At 39.7% G+C, this 19774-nt stretch overlaps 1 protein-coding gene across 1 annotated transcript; it reads left to right on the top strand.

Annotated features, from left to right (window-relative positions):
- Nucleotides 1-6589: 6589 nt before the first annotated feature.
- Nucleotides 6590-7978, top strand: LOC139187916 (probable disease resistance protein At1g61300). Its single transcript, XM_070804539.1, has 4 exons — nt 6590-6661; nt 7130-7427; nt 7565-7837; nt 7929-7978. Exons 1-4 carry the CDS (start codon nt 6590-6592, stop codon nt 7976-7978), a joined length of 693 nt encoding a protein of 230 aa, XP_070660640.1.
- The last annotated feature ends 11796 nt before the right edge of the window (nt 7979-19774 follow it).

The following is a 19774-nucleotide window of genomic DNA, read 5'->3' as shown; positions in this document are numbered from 1 at the left end:
CGAACTACCTGAGACCACCTGTCCGGATGGGGATAAAGGATTTTCTGATTGTTCTGTCATCTGGAAAAGATCATTCTTGGCTTCTTTTTTGGCAAGTTTATAGCTTCTCTTTTTGGACATGTAAGATCTTAGAAGTGTAGCTGTTTCTTATCCCACCGGGCGTGCCAAAACTATGTTCGTCGCAGGAATCTCCTATTATCATATTTGGTCTTTTATCATATTTGGTCTTTTATGGTTGCCAGAGTCTTATCACTATTATACCTTTGATTATCTGAATCCAAGAGGTAGGACGAACCCAAATGAGTGCCTTTGTAGGGCCTTAGGTATAGGCCTTGAGGCTTCCCATCAGAGTTAATCCTTATACTCGGACCAACTAGACCGCAACATGAAATGAAGCTAAATAGATGCCTTCGTGGGGCCTTAGGTGTAGGCCTTGAGGTTTTCTATCAGAATTCACTCCATGCTTAAGCCTTTTCTACGAATCAAGGTATAATAGCAACAAAACGGAGAAATAGATTGATTACTTGGGCCCCAAGTAACTTCGGACTTCTCGCTTATCAAGGATTGTCGTGGATGGGTTGAGTCCACATAGAGTTCTTTTTTATGCCTTGAGGCCAAGGACTTTTAAACTGATCTTTAAATTACATGCCCGCGGGCTTAAGACTTAGATCTGATTTGAACTCTGACGCAATTCAGATCGGATTCAAGTGCTGAAGACTCATTTTCATTATGACTTTGCTAGAAATAACTTGTATATAACTGGGAATATATAACATGTTATTGTGCTTTTAAAAGAAAGAAAAGACAAAGACAGAGCAAAGATAGTCGGGTAAGTTTGAACCTTATCGGCCAAGGCTGAACTTCTTACAAAATCTATCTTTGTGGCTCTGTCAGAGGTCTGAAAGCTTTTAGAGGGGTTGACGGGGGAGAAGAGGATACAAAATGAATCGATACCACCATGAACAAGGTAGCAGAGCTATTACAGGGGTTTGGGAAGGTTTATCCCGAATGGGATGAAGGCTTGTGCTGACTACAGCTTCGTTGAAGGCAAATCTGGCTTGAGCAGAGTTTTGGCTTTTGTTTGTTTGTTTGAGTGTTTTGGCTTTTGTTTGTTTGTTTGAGTGTTTTGGCTTTTGTTTGTTTGTTTGAGTGTCCTTAATTCTGTCTTCTTTTCCTCCTTTTATAGACGACTTCAGCTTGGGTTCCTGTAGCAATAGCGGTGCCCGAATGCGGTTTGGTGATGACTCACTAGCTTTTTTACATGAATGCCACCAATAAAGTACTTTATTGGGCTGTGTAGTGACTGTATAGCCTACCCCATGTGGTCTTTGAGCAGGTAAGCAGGTGGCCTTTGTAACTTGTGCCCAGCCGAAAGCCTCTTTCCTGCCTCCTAAGTTTTCCTCTGGGCCTTGGGTTTGGGCCGACTTTCTCTCTGACCCAAAGTTCAGATTTTATCCCAAACAGTTATGTTTGTGTTGACTTGTTACTGTTTGGTCGAAAAAGTGTGATTTGTATTTGGAGCTTTGTTCACTACATTTTCGGTTTTGGTGTTTGCGAAACAATGCTTATGTGATATCTGTATACATTGATGCATCTTTTAACTGGATTGTTAATTCTCTGGATGTGTGTAAGAGTGAAAGTATTACAAAACACAAAGAAACTGAAGAGAAGTGGTGGAAGGAGAATCTTGGGACTGTTGTACAATATTTTCTTTTCGATGAAAATGTATATTATTCATGCATTTCTCTTTCTTTATGGGAAGATTGAATAATCTAGACACCTTGGAGATATGGCAATGCCAGTCACCACTATCTCCCACCACCAACGCCACCATCACCACTATCTCCATCGCCTCACCCTGCTATCATAGCCACCACAATCTCCACCTCCTGCGCCACCATCACCACTATCTCCATCGCCTCACCCTGCTATCATAGCCACCACAATCTCGACCTCCTGCGCCACCATCACCATTGTCACCTACCATTATTTTCCCCTCACCACCCTACTCTTGCCGCCACCCAATGTGCACATCTCACCAATAATGGTACTAACACCCCTCCTCCACCACATCAACCACCTTGCTACCAACACCACTCTGGCGGCAAACACCATCGCCACCCCCATTGTTACTATCTTAAAATTTATATTACAAAACTTTACTACCAAACACAAATTTACTAGTTTTTGACATTTTAGATATGGGCACTAGACACGTTTTCAATGAGCCTTGGTAGTCTTCAACGAGCAAATTGTTCTTCATTTCGTTTTCTTCAGGGCTTAAATTGTGCAGATATGGTGTTTGTTAAAATGTCTCACTGAAATTCAAAGCGAATCATACATGTTTGCATGCTTCTAAGCTCAATACCAAGCAAGTTTTTGGATTATAAAAATTGTTTTCCAAAAGTCATTCATCATCTATTTAGTCTTTGTTGTTTGATGATCAAGAAACATCCGTTTCGTAGAAGGACAGCCAATGTGCTGTTGTTAATTTTCACTTGGTTTAAATTTAACCTCTTGATGTTGATACCATCGTTTCCTCTTGTCCCCTCATAATCCTGCGGAAGGCACCAACTTGTAAAACCCAGCAACACAATTTTTTATTTGCAAAATTAAATTGTAAAAAAATAAAGATTAAACCCAAAAACAAAAATTAAACAACAATTAGAAACTAATTGCTCTCATAATTTCCCTCGAAAGTTATCCAGCCATGTTCTGAATTGGAATACCGTATATTGCCCATTACAGGCACGTAATCAACAACAAAATTTGAACAGAATTAAAATTAAAAATATTTTAGACGAAATTTTAAAATTGATAAAATTGGAAGAGTGATCAGAGATGGTTAAGGGTTGTTGGTCACGGTTAAATCAGAAACACAGACCAAGAAATTCCTCATCATATCACACTTGAAACCCTAATTTTGTAAATTAATTTAAAAACCAAAAACTTCAAATACCCAGAAACAAAGATTTTCACAACCAGAAAATTAGGAACAAAAAAGAGAATCAATATTTCCAAATCAAAATTTGATAGGGCAAACCTTCTCCAACACTAATGTCCTTTGAGAATCGACTTCCGTCGGCCCGACAATCGATATTGGCTCCGTCACGGTGCTATATAAATGATATTCAGACGGCATGGGACCGTGAAGTACACCGGTGATGATCCAAGAGGACGGGCAAATACAGATGATGAAGGATGTACTTTGTGATGTTTGCACTGCTTGCACCTCAAGTACGGCGGCGATGATCCAACTCACTAGATTTCTTCGACGGAAGGTAGATTCGGCAAGCGTGTCGTCTGGGTTGTATGACATTGCAGCTTCTTTCGGAACCGAGATCTACACTTTTGTATCACATCCATAAGGATTTCCATTGCCAATTTCAGAGTTTGACGGAGAAGAAGATCGGATGATGGCTGATGAAATGAGAAAATTACAGAAATTACTCTGAGGTTGTAGACCTTTTTACTCTCTCCATGTGAATTAAACGGACCAAATAAACGGGCCACGATTTGACGTTAGGGGTAAAATTGGAAGCTCATTAAAAAAATTTTGGGCAATTTTATTGGGCTGATTTGAGTTTATGTTTTGTCCTAATTTTTAAATAAAAGTTAATAGATGATTTTTTATTAAAATACAATGATTTGAAGTTATTTTCATCAATTTTCCTTTTATTATTAGTGATAAGTTATGTTAACAAAAAATTTCACCTTAACTTTATCATCTCAACAAAAAATTTGCAGACGCTTGATCTTCTTCCTCTTTCTCTTTCTTTCCCATAGGTTCAGTTTGTACACTACCTGAACAATAGATACTCAATACATTTAAAATATCCATTCAACATGAAGAAGAATAAACATTCAAACAAGATATTTCATAGAATGGAGTTTTCATGAATCCAGGTAGTTACTCAATACAGGTCACAAACAAGCAAAAAATAGCAAAAAGAGGTACAGACAGACCCCAAAGAATTATCATACCTATTGCATAGAACGGAATTTCTGACAACGGACCCCATTCCCTCCACATAGGTAGAGAAAACATTCTAGCTACCTATTTGACAGACCATTTTTCTTCTCTCACCCTCCTTTCATCCGGAATAGGATCCTATCCGGAATTTCTTTGTGAGGATCATAGAGATTACTTCATCGTATCTGTTCATTTGTCATCTTGCGATCAGAAATCATTTTAAATTTTTTTATTTAAAATTGAATACAAACAGTGTTGGATGGAAACTCACCACAAACAAGGGTTGACCCCATCGCACCATCCAGCTCAGTCGCTCTGTTGTACAGTGTTCAACGAGCCTTGGTGGTCTTCAACGAGCAAATCGTTCTACATTTCGAGAAATTCAGATAAGAGTGGATCGTCAAAAACACAAATAGATTTTCTTCTAATGAGGAAAGGGGATCGTATAACTTGTAAGGATTGCAAAGTTATACCAGGGGAGAGCTTGGCTAATCAACATCGCTTGTTGGTGATGGATGTACATATTAAAAGAGTGAGAAAAAAGAACAAGACTTGGAAGTGCCCAAAGACTAGATGGTGGAATCTAAAAGGAGAAAAACAAGTCATTTTCAAAGAACAAGTAATCACCCAGTGTGTGTGGGATAGAGAGGGGGAAGCTAGCCAAATGTGGGATTCCATGGCTAGCTGTATCCGAAAAGTAGCAAAAGAGGTATTAGGAGAGTCCAAGGGCTTTGCTCCACACCAAAATGAATCTTGGTGGTGGAATGAGGAGGTATAAACAAAGGTGAATGCTAAGAAGGAATGTTGTAAAGCCTTATACAAGGATAGGACCGATGAAAATGGTGAAAGGTATAGAAGAGCAAAGCAAGAGGCAAAGAAAGTTGTGAGAGAAGCTAAGTTAGCGGCTTATGATGATATGTATAAGCGACTAGATACCAAAGAAGGAGAGTTGGATATCTATAAACTAGCTAGAGCAAGGGAAAATAAGACAAGGGACCTAAACCAAGTGAGGTGCATCAAGGATGAGGATGGAAAGGTTCTTGCTACAGAGAACGCGGTCAAAGACAGATGGAGAGGTTATTTTCATAATCTTTTCAATGAAGGACATGAAAGGAGTACTCATTTAGGGGAGTTGAGTAACTCAGAAGAGTGTAGAAACTACTCCTTTTATCGTCGAATCAGGAAAGAAGAAGTGGTTGTAGCTTTGAAGAAGATGAAGCATAGAAAAGCAGTGGGCCTAGACGATATACCGATTGAAATGTGGAAAGCCTTGGGAGAGACAGGTATAGCTTGGCTCACTGACCTTTTCAATAGGATTTTGAAAACGAAGAAGATGCCAAACGAGTGGCGAAAGAGCACCTTGGTGCCTATTTACAAGAATAAGGGCGACGTACAAAATTGCATGAACTATAGGGGTTTTAAGCTAATGAGTCATACAATGAAGCTCTGGGAGAGAGTCATTGAGCATAGATTGAGGCAAGAGACACGGGTTTCGGACAACCAATTCGGGTTCATGCCAGGGCGCTCAACCATGGAGGCAACCATAGAATACAAGCTGGATGGATGAAGTGGAAGAGTGCATCCGGTGTGTTGTGTGATCGTCGTATGCCACTGAAGCTTAAGGGAAAATTTTATAGGACAGCAATAAGGCCGGCGATGCTGTATGGCACAGAATGTTGGGCGGTGAAGCACCAACACATACACAAAATGGGTGTAGCGGAGATGAGGATGCTTCGTTGGATGTGTGGGCACACGAGAAAGGATAAGATTAGGAATGAGGATATCAGAGGTAAAGTAGGAGTAGCCGAAATTGAAGGAAAGAGGAGAGAAAATCGGTTACGGTGATTTGGACATGTGCAAAGAAGGCCTACTGACGCTCCGGTTCGAAGATGTGACCACGAGACAGAGGTTCAGGGCCGAAGGGGTAGAGGAAGACCTAGGAAAACTTTGGAAGAGACCCTAAGAAAAGACTTAGAGTACTTGGATCTCACGGAGGACATGACACAAAACCGAGCGCAATGGCGTTCTAGGATTCATATAGCCGACCCCACTTAGTAGGAAAAGGCTTTGTTGTTGTTGTAGTTGCTAGAGGTTCGTACCAAGCAAGTTTTTTTAGTATAAAAATTGTATATGAAAACTTGTTCATCATCTCGACTTCTGCTTTGCAAGTGTTGTATAACCCTTTTTGTTTTTGTTTTTGTTTTTTTTTTTTCTTTGACCATGCAGTTTTCTCCAAAAGAAGCAAAAGAAAACGAAAACATTTGCATACTCCTCTGTTTCTTCTTCAAGCGTAGTCTCGATCATGAGCTAAGGTATGGCCTATTGTTTCACTCGTTATTTTCATCTGCTTTAAAAAAAAAAGAAAACTAATGAAAATGGCTTGAAAGTTTTGAGTTTTAATAATAAGGACAAAATAAAGAGTAAAGTGAATAGTACCAAGATTGACTTTTTAGTGTAAAAATGTGGTTTTTTGTTAAAGTGAACAGTACCGGATGTTTTTCGTTAAAGTTCCCTTAAAAAAAATGATTCTTTCTGTTATGTTGAATTTTTTTTTGTTTGGATTCGTATATATTCAACATATAGAAGAAGCAGACGAATTGGTAAGCTGAAGGTGCCATGGCGATGGATATACTCACTGCAATTATTCCTACAATAATTGACTACACAGTTAGACCAGTTGGAAGCCAGGTGGGGTTATATCATTTCCTACAAAAGCAACCTTGAAGATCTGAGGAGTAAATTGAACTTTGACAGTGTCAAACAAGGAATGAAGCATGCGGTTGAAAAAGTCAAAAGCAAAGTTCATCAAAGAATAGAAGCTGATGTCGAGAAATGGCAGTCAGAAGCGGAGAAGATCACTCTGGAGGCAGAAGCATTCTTGGATGAGGAAGGCCATACAACGACAAAGTGTCTCTACATATGTCCTAATCTGATATCCTATCATCAGCTCGGCAGAAAATGAACTAAATTGGTGAAAAAGATTGATGAACATCAAAATAAAAGATATTTTGACAGTATTTCATACAATGCTCCCGTAGAAGACATAACTGGCATGGCCTCCGACAAGTACGTGGTCTTTGAATCAAGGATTTCAATGGTGAAGGATATCATTACGGAACTGAAAAAAGCTGATATCAACTGGATTGGGTTGTACAGATTAGGGGGGGCGTTGGGAAGACAACACTCGCCAAAGAGGTTTACAGAGAAGCTGTGAAAGAGAAGTTTTTTGATGATGTGGTTATAATACTAAATGTCAAAGAAAAAACGAGCAATGAGAAAATTCAAAAAGAAATTACCAAAAAATTGAGGATGGATGTTAATGAATCTGAGGATATGGAAACAAGGGCGAATGTCCTACGGGCCAGGATAAAAGAGGGGAAGCCTCGTGTCATTTTAGACGATGTTTTGGAAAGAATTGACTTTGAGGCAGTGGGATTCGTCGGTGTGCCGAACTGTAAGTTATTGTTGACATCTAGAGAAAAGAAGTTTTATTCCATGATATGCGTACACAAAAAAATTTTGAACTTGGATTTTTAAGAGAAAACGAAAGTTGGAGTTTGTTTGAGAAGATGGAAGGTAATGTATTTAAAGACAACCGTATACTGAAAGAAGCAACCCAACTAGCAAAGAAATGTGGAGGTTTGCCGGTTTTGGTTGTTGCGGTTGCAAGTGCTTTAAGGGAAAGTAGTTTGGAGGAATGGAAATATGCGTTGAGAAGTTTCAAAAGATTTGACAAGAAAGAATCGAATGAGAAAGCATTCTTGGCTCTAAAGTGGAGTTACGAACAATTGGAGGATCGGGAGCTTAAGCAATTGTTCTTGCTGTGTGGAGTTATTGCCGGGAGGAGCTGTGAAGTTCATCTCAGTGACTTGTTGAAGTATAGTATGGGTTTTGGTTTGATAAAAAAAATTAAAAAATTCTTGCCTATTTCTGGACAATTATGACGATGGGACAGTTCGAATGCATGAGCTTGTACGAGATGTTGCTGTCCGAATGGCCAACTGAGGATTTCCTTAAAAAATGCACAAAGATGTCCTCTAGAGGTTGCCAGATTCCGTATTCAATCTCTTCAATCCCTAAAGCACCTCCACACATTGTGTTTAGATTTGTGCGAGTTGGTAGACATAACTCTTGTTGGACAACTAACAAACTTGAAAATTCTTAGCCTCCTAAAATCCAAGATTAAAGAGTTGCCGAAAGAAATAGGGCAATTGACTAGCCTACAATTATTAGAAGGATACACCATACTTATCTGTGATTGCTGGGAATATCCTAACATCTATGGAACCTCCTCTAACATGCTAAAACTCAAGCTCACCAGGACAAATCAATTCGATCGAGGTATAAAGTTGCTGGTAAAGAGATGTGAGCAGTTGTACTTGGATGGGATGGAGAGTGTGAATATTATTTCCTATCTATTTGACAGTGAAGCTGTTAAACAACTGAAGCATCTCCATGTCCAAAACAATGACGAAGTAACATATGTCATTAACTCCATCAGTTGGAGTTATTCTCATAATGCTTTCCCCAAGCTGGAATCTCTCTCTCTCGAAAACCTTGTGAGGTTGGAAAGTGTATGTTATGGGCAACTCAGTTGGAGTTATTCAAACAACTCAAACGAAACCACCTATCTTGAGATGTTTCAAGAAATGTGGTGGCGTGAAGATTTTTGCTATCTAATTTTCAACATATCAAGACAAGCTTGAGTTGGGACACCCAAGACCAACGAAACCACCTTTCCCTTTAACTGAGAAGGTAACCATCACACAATTCTTTTGATATTCGAAATTTTATGCGATTTTTACATACTAGTTAAACATACACCATCAAGTAAATACATTTATTATGTTTTAAAAATTAAAGTTATTATGTGGTGTCCACGTTTGCAAAATATCTTAAAACATGCCGTTACTGTTGATTATATTTCAGGGTAAGTCATTCCTTAACTTGTTTCCAAGTTGATGTTGGATGAGAACACGGAGATTTGGCATGAACCGTATGGTCCACTCCCGGCAGACTTGTTGAGAAAACTTGAAAAAGATATTTATTTTGCTACTTCACATCCCAAGTCAGATGTTTTCTTTGAGAATTTACAGAATATTGAAACGCTTTGTGTGCTTTCTGCTCCTTGGAAAGAATTAATTGTCTGCGACCACGAAGGAAGTAGTAGCGGGGAAATACATGCAATTAAGGCCCTCCCATGTGTAAAGGTTGTGTCCCATCAATATGCCGGAGCTGATACTATTAGGAAATGATTTCATTACATTATAATTAGTTACACTGAGGTATTTATATAAACTAGATTTACACAGGTAAAGAGAATAGTTACAGTGGTAACTATTTGTAACTATTCTAACAACTAACTAACTTGACTAACACTAATGTTTTACAATGGTAACTTGCTCTTCACACCCCCTCAAGCTGAACGGAGAAGGTTGAAGTGAAAGCTTGGATCGAAGATGAAGAAAACGTGGCCTTGGCAGAGATTTGGTGTGAATATCCGCTAATTGATCCGCACTGCAAACAAATTTGACAGTAAGAAGCTTAGCCAAAACAAGCTCACGGATGTAATGATAATCGATTTCAACATGCTTTGTGCGAGCATGAAAAACCGGATTTGAAGTCAAGGCAATTGCAGAAACATTGTCACACCAAATTTGTGGCAAGGAGGACAACTTGAAACCAATATCAGAGAAGAGTTGACAGATCCAAGTGATCTCAGCAGCGGTATGTGCAAGGGAGCGGTACTCAGCTTCGGTAGAGGATCGGGCAACTGTGTGCTGTTTCTTTGCACTCCAACTAACTAGACAAGGACCAAGAAAGATGCAAAAGCCTCCAGTGGAACGCCTATCCCACGAACATCCTGCCCAGTCAGCATCGGAGTAGGCGTTGAGAAGGAGGGGAGATGTGGTTTTGGGAAACCATAAGCCAAATCCAAGTGTCCCTTTTAGATACCGGAGGATGCGTTTCACGGCTTGAAAGTGAGGCTCCCGGGGAGAATGCATGAACTGACACACCAGATTAACCGCAAAGGATAAATCAGGCCGGGTCCATGTAAGATATTGGAGGGCGCCAACAATAGAGCGATAGTCCTCGGGATTCGACAACAAGGAACCAGTGTGATCAAGCTTGACAGAACTAAGGGGAGTGGCACATGGCTTTGCCCCATCCATTTTGGTACGCTTGAGAAGATCCAATATGTATTTGGATTGATGAATAAAGGCTCCGGAGGTGGATTTCTGAACTTCCAGACCGAGAAAGTAATGAAGATCGCCGAGATCCTTGATTGGAAATGTAGAGCTCAACTGAGAAATGATGGTGTTGCAGACACTAGAAGAAGGTCCGGTCACTATGATATCATCGACATACACAAGAACCAAAACCAAGGTAGGTTGATGCAGCACAAACAGACTATGATCAGAGTGTGAAGCTTGGAAACCCATTGAGAAAAGAGCAGATTGAAGTTTTTCATACCAAGCACGAGGGGCTTGCTTTAAGCCATATAAGGATTTCTTCAAGTGACAGATATGAGTAGGATGATCCTGATCAATGAACCCAGGTGGTTGAGCCATATATACATTCTCTTTCAAAGAACCATGGAGAAAAGCATTGCTTACATCCAGCTGGTGTAAAAACCAGTTTGATTGGACGGCAAGGGTGAGAATGATGCGGATAGTCACAGGTTTAGCAACCGGGCTAAAAGTATCACCATAATCAATGCCCTCTTGCTGATTGTAACCTTTTGCAACGAGTCGAGCCTTGTAACGATCCACAGAACCATCTGGTTTCCTCTTAATCCGGAAAACCCATTTACAGCCAACCAAATTATGAGTGGAGGTAGAAGGAACAAGCTGCCAAGTACCTGTACTTTGTAAAGCATTGAATTCATCCTGCATAGCAGCCCTCCACTGTGAATGTTTGGAAGCCTGGAGATATGTAGTAGGTATAAACTCACTGTCAAAATGAGAAGGCAGAGGATGGGTTGTGGCAGTAAGAGCCTTAGGTTTGTATATGCCTGACTTAGAGCGAGTTTGCATTGGGTGAACAGAGGAAATAGGAGGTACAGGAGGAGGGGCAGGGTGTAGAGAAGGAGAGGCTGGTAGAGGAGAAGAGGGAGGTGAGGGAGGTTGCAGAGGTGCAGGACAAGGAGCAGGAGAATGAACTTGCTCAGTAACGGGCGCAGGTTGAGGAGGGGAGGAAGAGATGGGTGGTGGAACACGGGAAGGGAGAGAATTAGGAGAATAAAGATTGGGAAAGGTAAGGGAAAAATGTGAGTAAGGTTCTGGGGTATGGGGAGTGGAGGACTGGTGAGCTAAGCTGTAGCCAATGAAAATACACATCTTGCTCTTGGGATCTAATTTGGAATTGGTGTATGGTTTTAACCAAGGAAAGCACTGACATCCAAATACCCGAAGAGACTTGTAATCTGGAACTTTCTTGAAAAATTGTTCCCAAGGGGAAGACTTGTTGACTGGAGGTAGGCGATTGATAAGATAGACTGCAGTAAGAAAACCTTCAACCCAGAATTTGTGAGGAACTTGTGAGGCAATAAGGAGGGTTCGAGCAGTCTCAACAATATGTCTGTGCTTCCTTTCAGCACAACCGTTTTGCTGAGGAGTGTAAGGACAACTGAATTGTTGCTGAATGCCATGGAGAGACAAATGATGCTTGAAGTTAGAACTTGTAAACTCACCCCCTGAGTCTGATCGTAAAGTACCAATTTTGTAACCAGACAGATTTTCAACAAGAGCTTGGAATTGCACAAAAATTTGAAACACTTCCGATTTATGTTTGAGAGGATACAGCCAAGTATATTTGGTAAAATCATCTACAAATATGACATAAAAGCGGTAGCCACTAACAGAACATACTGGAGCTGGCCCCCAAACATCCGCATGAACCAATTCAAGAGACCTAGAAGTAGTACAGAGAGATTCTTGAAATGGTAACTTGGCACATTTGCCTAAAACACAATTGGAGCAAAAGAATTGTTGAACATTATTAGAATCAGGTAGTATAGACTTGGATAACAGTGATCGAAAAGTCTTGAACGATGGATGACCCAAACGTTGATGCCACACATGAGAAGAGGTCCTTATTGCAGAATGAGCATGAACCTTCGGTGCAGGTGAAGAAGAAGCATAAAATGGATAGAGACCATTGCTGACAGGAGCTCTAAAAAGCATCCTCCCCGTAGTAAGATCCTTGACATGGAAGTCAAAAGGATTGAGGGTTAATGAACACCAATTATCACGCAAGAACATATTGGCAGAAAGAAGATCATGCTTCAAGTGGGGAACATGTAACACATTCTTTAATGTAAAATCTGCAGAAGGTGTTTTAAGTAAAGTAGAACCAGTATGGAGAATTGGCAAACCTTGGCCATCTCCAATGTAGACTTTATCTGGACCAGTATAGGGCTGTGGATTCTGAAGATGATGAATATTATTGGTCATATGGGAGCTTGCGCCGGAATCCAGTAGCCATGGTGGTGGAGAAGAAGTACTAGAAGATGCGTACATCGCAAGTTTGGCGGGCGGAACACGGCCTTGAAAAGTTGGATTCATGCGGTGGGAACAGTCAATGGCAAGATGGCCAGTGTCCTCACAAATTTGACACGGAATGACTGCAGAAGTGAAAGAACGGAAGCCACGATTTCCACCTCGATTTCCACCACGATTAGTTGAGAAATTAGTAAACCGATTGGAACGATTACGGTTGTTGTAGGGCCTTTGAGAAGTGTTCCGCTGAAAATTACCGCGATTATTGCCAGGGTAAGAATGCTGAGAACCATTAGACTGAGCATTGTAGGCCTGATGTGGTGGAGGTGTAGGAAGCAAAGGAGGAGCATTGGAAGCTGCTGGAATAGAGGTGAATGCCTGATACGGTTCAGAGGAACCCTGAGATTGCTTGCGACGAGCAAGAGCCATTTCTTTGCTGAGAAGAAATCCATGGAGATCATCAACAGTAGTATCAGCAAGACGAAATTGAATTGAATCCACGAAGGAATCATAGTCATCAGGCAAGCCATTAAGAATGAGGTGAAGGAGATCCGACTCCTCAACAGGGGCACCGGCAGCAGCGAGAGCATCAGAAACTTCTTTGATTCGTTGCAAATATTCAGATATTGTGGAAGTGCCTTTCGACATCAATTGCAAATTCGATCGCAACTGATGAATGTGAGAACGAGAGACTCCACCGAATCGCTTCTCAAGATTTTGCCAAAGTTCACGGGAGGATTGAACACCAACAGTAAAGGGAATCAAATCCTCAGAAAGAGTGGAATTAATCCAAATGAGGATGTTTTGATCCTTTTCATACCAGATCTCGAAGGCTGGATTCGGAATCGAGGACAAATTTCCAGAAAGATCAGCAAGAAATTGAGGCGGTGGCGGTTCAGATCCATCAACCACGCCGCTGAGCTTGTAGCGGCGGAAGATCGGTTCGAACAAAGAACGCCAAACAAGGTAATTATGACGCTTGAGTTTTGTTTGAATCATACTCCCAATGTTTTGGATCGTGATGGAGTTGAGTGAAGCTTGAAATGAGGAGTTAGGGTTCATCTGAGAAGGATTGAGATGTGGAGGCAGCGAAGAGGAAGGATCCGCGATCGCCGGAGAAGGAGGATGCGCAGCCACATGAGAGGAAGAATTCGAAGAATTTGCCGCCATTGATGAACAAGATCGAAGATCTGCAGACGGAAGCTATGGTGTTTGGTAGGTAAGAAAATAAGCAAGAAAATAGTAGAAAGAGGATCGAAGTCGGTGGACTTAAGCGAGTGATACCATATTAGGAAATGATTTCATTACATTATAATTAGTTACACTGAGGTATTTATATAAACTAGATTTACACAGGTAAAGAGAATAGTTACAGTGGTAACTATTTGTAACTATTCTAACAACTAACTAACTTGACTAACACTAATGTTTTACAATGGTAACTTGCTCTTCAGATACATCTAGGAAAGGAGAATTCCCAACCAGGGGGCCCTGCTTTTCCAAACTTGGCAATTCTAAGCCTAGAATAATGTGGCAGATCAGAGAATCTAGCTTTGACTTTGATATCCTTTCGGAATCTAACCATTTTGACCATACTTAATACCTTATTCTGTGGCTAAAAATTTGAAGCAACTCGAGATGTTGGAAGTTGAGTACTGTCAAAGAATGGTAGAAATCGTAGCATGCAACGGATATGATCTAGAAAATGAGATTACTTTCAGTTGCTTGCTACAATTAATACTTTCTGGTCTACCAAGTCTGCAAGGATTTTGCACGGGAAATTGCATTGTCAAAGTCCCATCCTTAACTTTGATTGTCGAGGACTACCAACTGATCAAGTTAAAGATTTCTCCTGATGGGTTACTCCAAAGTGATCCAAGACCAGAAAGACTACAAATAGCAGAGACATTGGGGAAAGAAGAACATGCTGATGACAATGATGCATGATTACGATGGCAACGATGATGAAACGGTAAAGTTCCATATGCTAAATATCAAGTTAATATAAACTTCGATAATTCATAGTTACTATTACTACTTGTTCGAGTTCACTTACCGATACAAAACTTGCAATACTCCGTACATATATAGTGAGTACCATCAAATAAATAGTACTTCTTTCTAATTTCTCTTGTTACTTGATCTGACTATTCTCTGTTCTCCCCTCAACGATCTGTGCCTAGCCTTGCATCCACGGCCGATCTCATATTGTTTGATATAAAGCCTGCAAGCGGCAGCCTCAATGGAAAAGCTATCTCAGAAACTTGTGTGATTTGAGTAGGCACTGATGCATATCCCAAGTCATATTATGCTTGTGTTGACTTGTTAGTGTTTCGTTGTAAAAGTGTGATTTGTATTTGGACCTTTGTTTGCTACATTTTTTGTTTTGGTGTTTGGGGAATAATGCTTGCATGATTTCTGTAAACATTAATGCATTTGAAGTGGTGCTTGTGTGCACTTGTCTACTGAAACTGCTTTGTACTAAACTATGCTTCTTATTTGAGCTGTCTACTAAAACTAAATCAATTGAATCCGCATCTTTCAACTGGATTGTTAATTTTCTTAACGTGTGTGTGTGTGTATGTTCCTTTTTTCTTTTGGAAAGAAAGCTAGATTTCGTGTATAAAATGTAGGCTGAATAGGTTTAAATAATTTTGGGCCTCTTTATCCGCGAATTGGTTTTGGGATGAACCTCAACTTCCATAAATTTTTTCGAACTCTCTACTACACTTAATGAAATACTCATTATTTCTTGCCCATGTTGTTTTGCTTCTTTCTTTTTTTTCTTGTATTTCGCTTCCTGCAATTCATGAAAAATATCATTTTTCAATCATCTTTTTAAGAGCATCTCCAATGGGCTCCCTAAATGAGCTCATAAGTAGAATTTAGGGAGGATTTAAAAAAAAAAAATCAACTCCAATCATGCTACCTATAAGGGATGGTTCAGTTTGGGATACAGAACCGTGAAAACCCAATACCTAAAACCAAACCAAAAAGTTTCGGGACGGGACTTTAAAAACCAAAACTTAACCAAAATTTTGGGTTTCCCAAAATTCGGTATTACTGAATTTTTTATTTTATTTTTCAGTCTGGATCGGGTATAGGCTATGATTGTGAAATCCCGTTCCTGGATTTTATTATTATAATCTACGTATTGATATTATAGATGCTTTATATTATTTTTCGGGAAATTAATTATTTAAAATTCGTAGACCATTCGAGGTCACAATTTATATTGTTGAATAGATATCGAGATCACGAATGCATAGGCGAAAGCCGTTTGCGAGTCCGGATTATAACGGTATAGTTACGGATGTTTGAAATTGTTGCTAAAAAAAAAAAGGCCACGGGAGTGGCTAAGAAAGAAAAGGATAGAAAGAAAGGGATAGTGGACTGCCGAATGGAAGGGGGGAAGAGAAAGCAGAGGGACGAATGGCAAAAAGAGAGAGGAAGAGTGAACAAATCAGAAATGAGAGAAAGGAGGGAAGGGAGAAAAGAGAGATGGAGAGGAACCGGCCGTATCCTGTGACCCGGTTCCCATTATTCGACCCGACCCGACGGAAACAATGGTTTCTGAGGGTTTCTCCTGCCAATTTTAGGCTACTTACACCAAACTATCACTGGGGAACAAATCCCAGAACTTCCCTCTCCCTCTTACACCCAAAAATCGAAGCAATTTGGCAAGATTTCACGATAAACCGCACCGGTGGGTGCGGTGGTTCCATGGCGGAGATCCGTTAAGTCTGAAGCTAATTCCTTCAATTAACACCACCAAAACACTCCCACGGAGTCCAGGAACAAAGCCCAAACAATTTTGGTGGCGTCGGAGCTACTATGGAGTCGAATCGAGGACACCCAAATTCTAGGGTTCTGACGGTTTTGTGGCAAATTGAGGCTTTTCCAGGCCAAATTAAACTTGGCCACATGTATAAAGTTTTCTCTACTCCTTGAGATCTTCATTTCTATAAATTTTGGTAATTTCTAAAAATAGTTGAATTTTACGGCCAGTCGGGACGGCCGACCGCCACCCGCGGCGGCTCATGCGACAACGCGTGGCCAATGGGCCGATGATGTCTTTCTAAGTTCAATTAGATACCCTAATTTCATAATTTATATCCGTATGACGTAATTTGATTGTTTGGACTTAGTTTCATTACGATACCTTACTTGGTCAAAATATGAACCACGATCTGACCGTTGGATCGTCACCAAACCTTAATGAGTGATAGGACATAATATTTTTGGATCATAGAAACTTACAGATCAGGAATCCGACGTACGGATCTTCCCTAATTGGATTTCTAAGTTTGTAAAATATATTGTTGACCGCCACTTAATTCTAGTAGTTGGCGGAGATCCGACCGTCGGATCGCGATGGGATTTTAGTATGTTGTTCTTTGAGCATAATGTGGACCTTAGGAAGTTACAGATCTGGAATTCGATGTGCGGATCTATTGGATCAAATGATGTAGCGTTGTGGATCCTACTGTTGATCGAGAATTGACTTTTGGTCAACATGTCTCGAAACGTTCTAAATAATAAAATTAGTACTATGGAAGGCTAAGTAAAATCTAGTGGGATCACATTGGTTTTAGAGTGACTTGAATATATGTGATATAGCTATTACCTTGATTTCTTATATTAATATCATCTGTGAATATGATATGGGTTATAAATGAAATTCTATTGAAATGTGAATTATACACACACACACACATACATACTATAGACCTATGTTTATTGAATGTGAATTCTATTGAAGTGTTATTTTTATTTCTGGCCATCGATCTATTTTCATTAAGTATGATTTGACTTGTGCTTTGGAAATATGGTTTGTATTGTATGATTGGATTGATGTGATGAAATGTGAGGGCTAGTAGTGGACCGTTAACCTATTGTCATGGGGTTTGTTACTTAGACACTTGTTTCACATCTTGTTCCTTATTTCACTTTTTGTGTCATTTAACCATTCTAAATTAAGTACTTGGTTCTTGTATTATTTCTTCAAGTCGTTGTTGTATCCCTTGGTCTTCCACTCGATTCCGTTGAGTGATGGTCCGGAATCGTATCTTGAGTTTGATTCCGTTGAGTGGTCCGGAATCCCTTTGGTGACTTGGTTCCTTGGATTTGATTTCAGCTTTAGAGATGTAGGCTTCGTCAAACTATGTCGCTCTAGCCCTGCATATCAGTGTGTTGTATAGGTTATTATTTGGTGTGATTATTGGATGTTGTTGGATGTAATTGTTATGATTATGATATACCGTTGACCAATATGGCTATAGATTATTATTGCGCCTCGTCGATTGTTCCTTGAGATGTTGCACGCTCTGAATTGTGCATTATGTTGAAATATGGCAGTTTATGTGATGAATATTCGAGTGTAGAGAAAAGTTGAACTACGAATGACTTGATCCCTATTGAGGGTACATAGGCAGTCTAACGAAGAGGTTAGATGCAGCCATAAAGTATACGCAAAATTATTATGCATCTGGATCTTGAATTATATTTTGTGCATATCCAAAAGCCGGGGTATGTGGAGTTACAGGCATTTAGGGACGTCACGTGTCGATCTTGGACGTATGTCGAGATCGAGGCGTGACAACTTTAATGGTATCAGAGCAAATGATCCTACTATATGATATGCAACCTTCTCGAGTCTTGTTGGCATGAATTACGATATGCAGTGTGGTTGCATGATTTCATAATTTTTTTGGGCATAAATATGCATTCATGTGATATATGGACACATGTACATTTGAGATACATATATGAATTGCATTGTGTTGTGGTGAAATTTCCATGGTGATTATGAAAAATCTCATTAATGGGAATTATGATTTGCATTGGTATTGCATTATTCCCTAAGTTCTTTGAGTAATGAGAAAGTTATGTGAGAAGTATAATTATGTTGTGAATCATCATGAAGTGAAGTAAATTGGATTGATAATATTTTTGAAAAAAAGTGAATTGAATTGCATATTGGAATGGTTGTTAAATTGAGGGCTAATAGGACACCATGACCCTGCTTGGTTAATCCGCGATAGGGGGTCATTAATGGTCCTGCTTGGTTAATCTGCATTGGGGGACCATACTATATATGGATCGCACTTGGTTAATCCACATTGGGCGATCCTTATGGTCATTTATACGTAAGGGTGATCATGCTTGGTTAATCCGCGTTGGGTTATCACTACCTAACAGTTCTACAAGTGTGACTCTGCTTGGTTAATCCGCATGGGGGGTCACTAGTGGTCCTGCTTGGTTAATCCGCGTCGGGGGACCATACCATATATGGGTCGCGCTTGGTTAATCCGCGTTAGGCGATCCTTATGGCCATGTATGCTTAGGAGTGATCATGCTTGGTTAATCCGCATCTGGTGATCACTTCCTAACAGCTGTAGGAGTGACTCTGCTTGGTTAATCTGCATTGGGGAGTCACGTCACTACCTACTTGGTTATTTTCTATGTATTATGAAAATGTTGAATGTTAAGGTGATTGTGAGGTGGTGATAAGTAAATTGAGAATTTGTATTATACTTGGCACTTAAGAAATTGAATTGGGCAAAAAGGGCAGTGGATATGTGAGATTGGGCGAGAAAGGCCCGTGGATGTGAAAATGGACAGAAAATGCCCGTAGAAGTGAAAAAAAAAAAGAAGAAAAGAAAAAGAAAGTGTGATGTGTATTGGTTAGGTATATTACAATCTTTTCCAGCTTACTAGTCACTAATTGAAATAAAAGAAAATGATGGTGAAATCATTATTCTGTCAATGATAAGTGTGGATAGAAATTTTAAAATGTTATGGCCAACGATAAAAGTGGTTGGAAATGTTAATATTTAAGAAAGATATGGTGATTTGTTGAAGGGGAATGAAATTATAAACTGTGATTATGGTTTGCCATAATGAGAATGGTGGGTGAATATGAATAAAATTATGGAATGAAATTTTTGAATTCATTTAATATAAATGCTTTCCCAACTGAGTTTCTTCGTCTGATGAAAAGAATTGACGGGAAAGGTTGATAATTATAAACTTGATTGGTTGGTTTACCATTAACGCATTATGGTATGAAATTCCGATATTTTGTTAGCCACGTTAGTCATGGCTTGAGATTTGGCATGTGACTTTGTCAATGTGAGATAAGTTAGTTCTATGACTGAGACTATCTTTAAATTGATACATGAATTTGTTGCATAATCTGTTTTGGTGAGAAATTGGGAACAAATTGGTTGAATTATTACTATCTTATTCATTGTGTTGGAGTGTGTGAAAGCTTATAAAAATTGTTGTTGCACAACTC

This window comes from Malus domestica, chromosome 09 (assembly GCF_042453785.1).
Source record: "Malus domestica chromosome 09, GDT2T_hap1".
Taxonomy (NCBI): domain Eukaryota; kingdom Viridiplantae; phylum Streptophyta; class Magnoliopsida; order Rosales; family Rosaceae; genus Malus; species Malus domestica.
The sequence above is the reverse complement of the archived record's forward strand: the minus strand, read 5'-3'. Positions and strand labels throughout refer to the sequence as shown.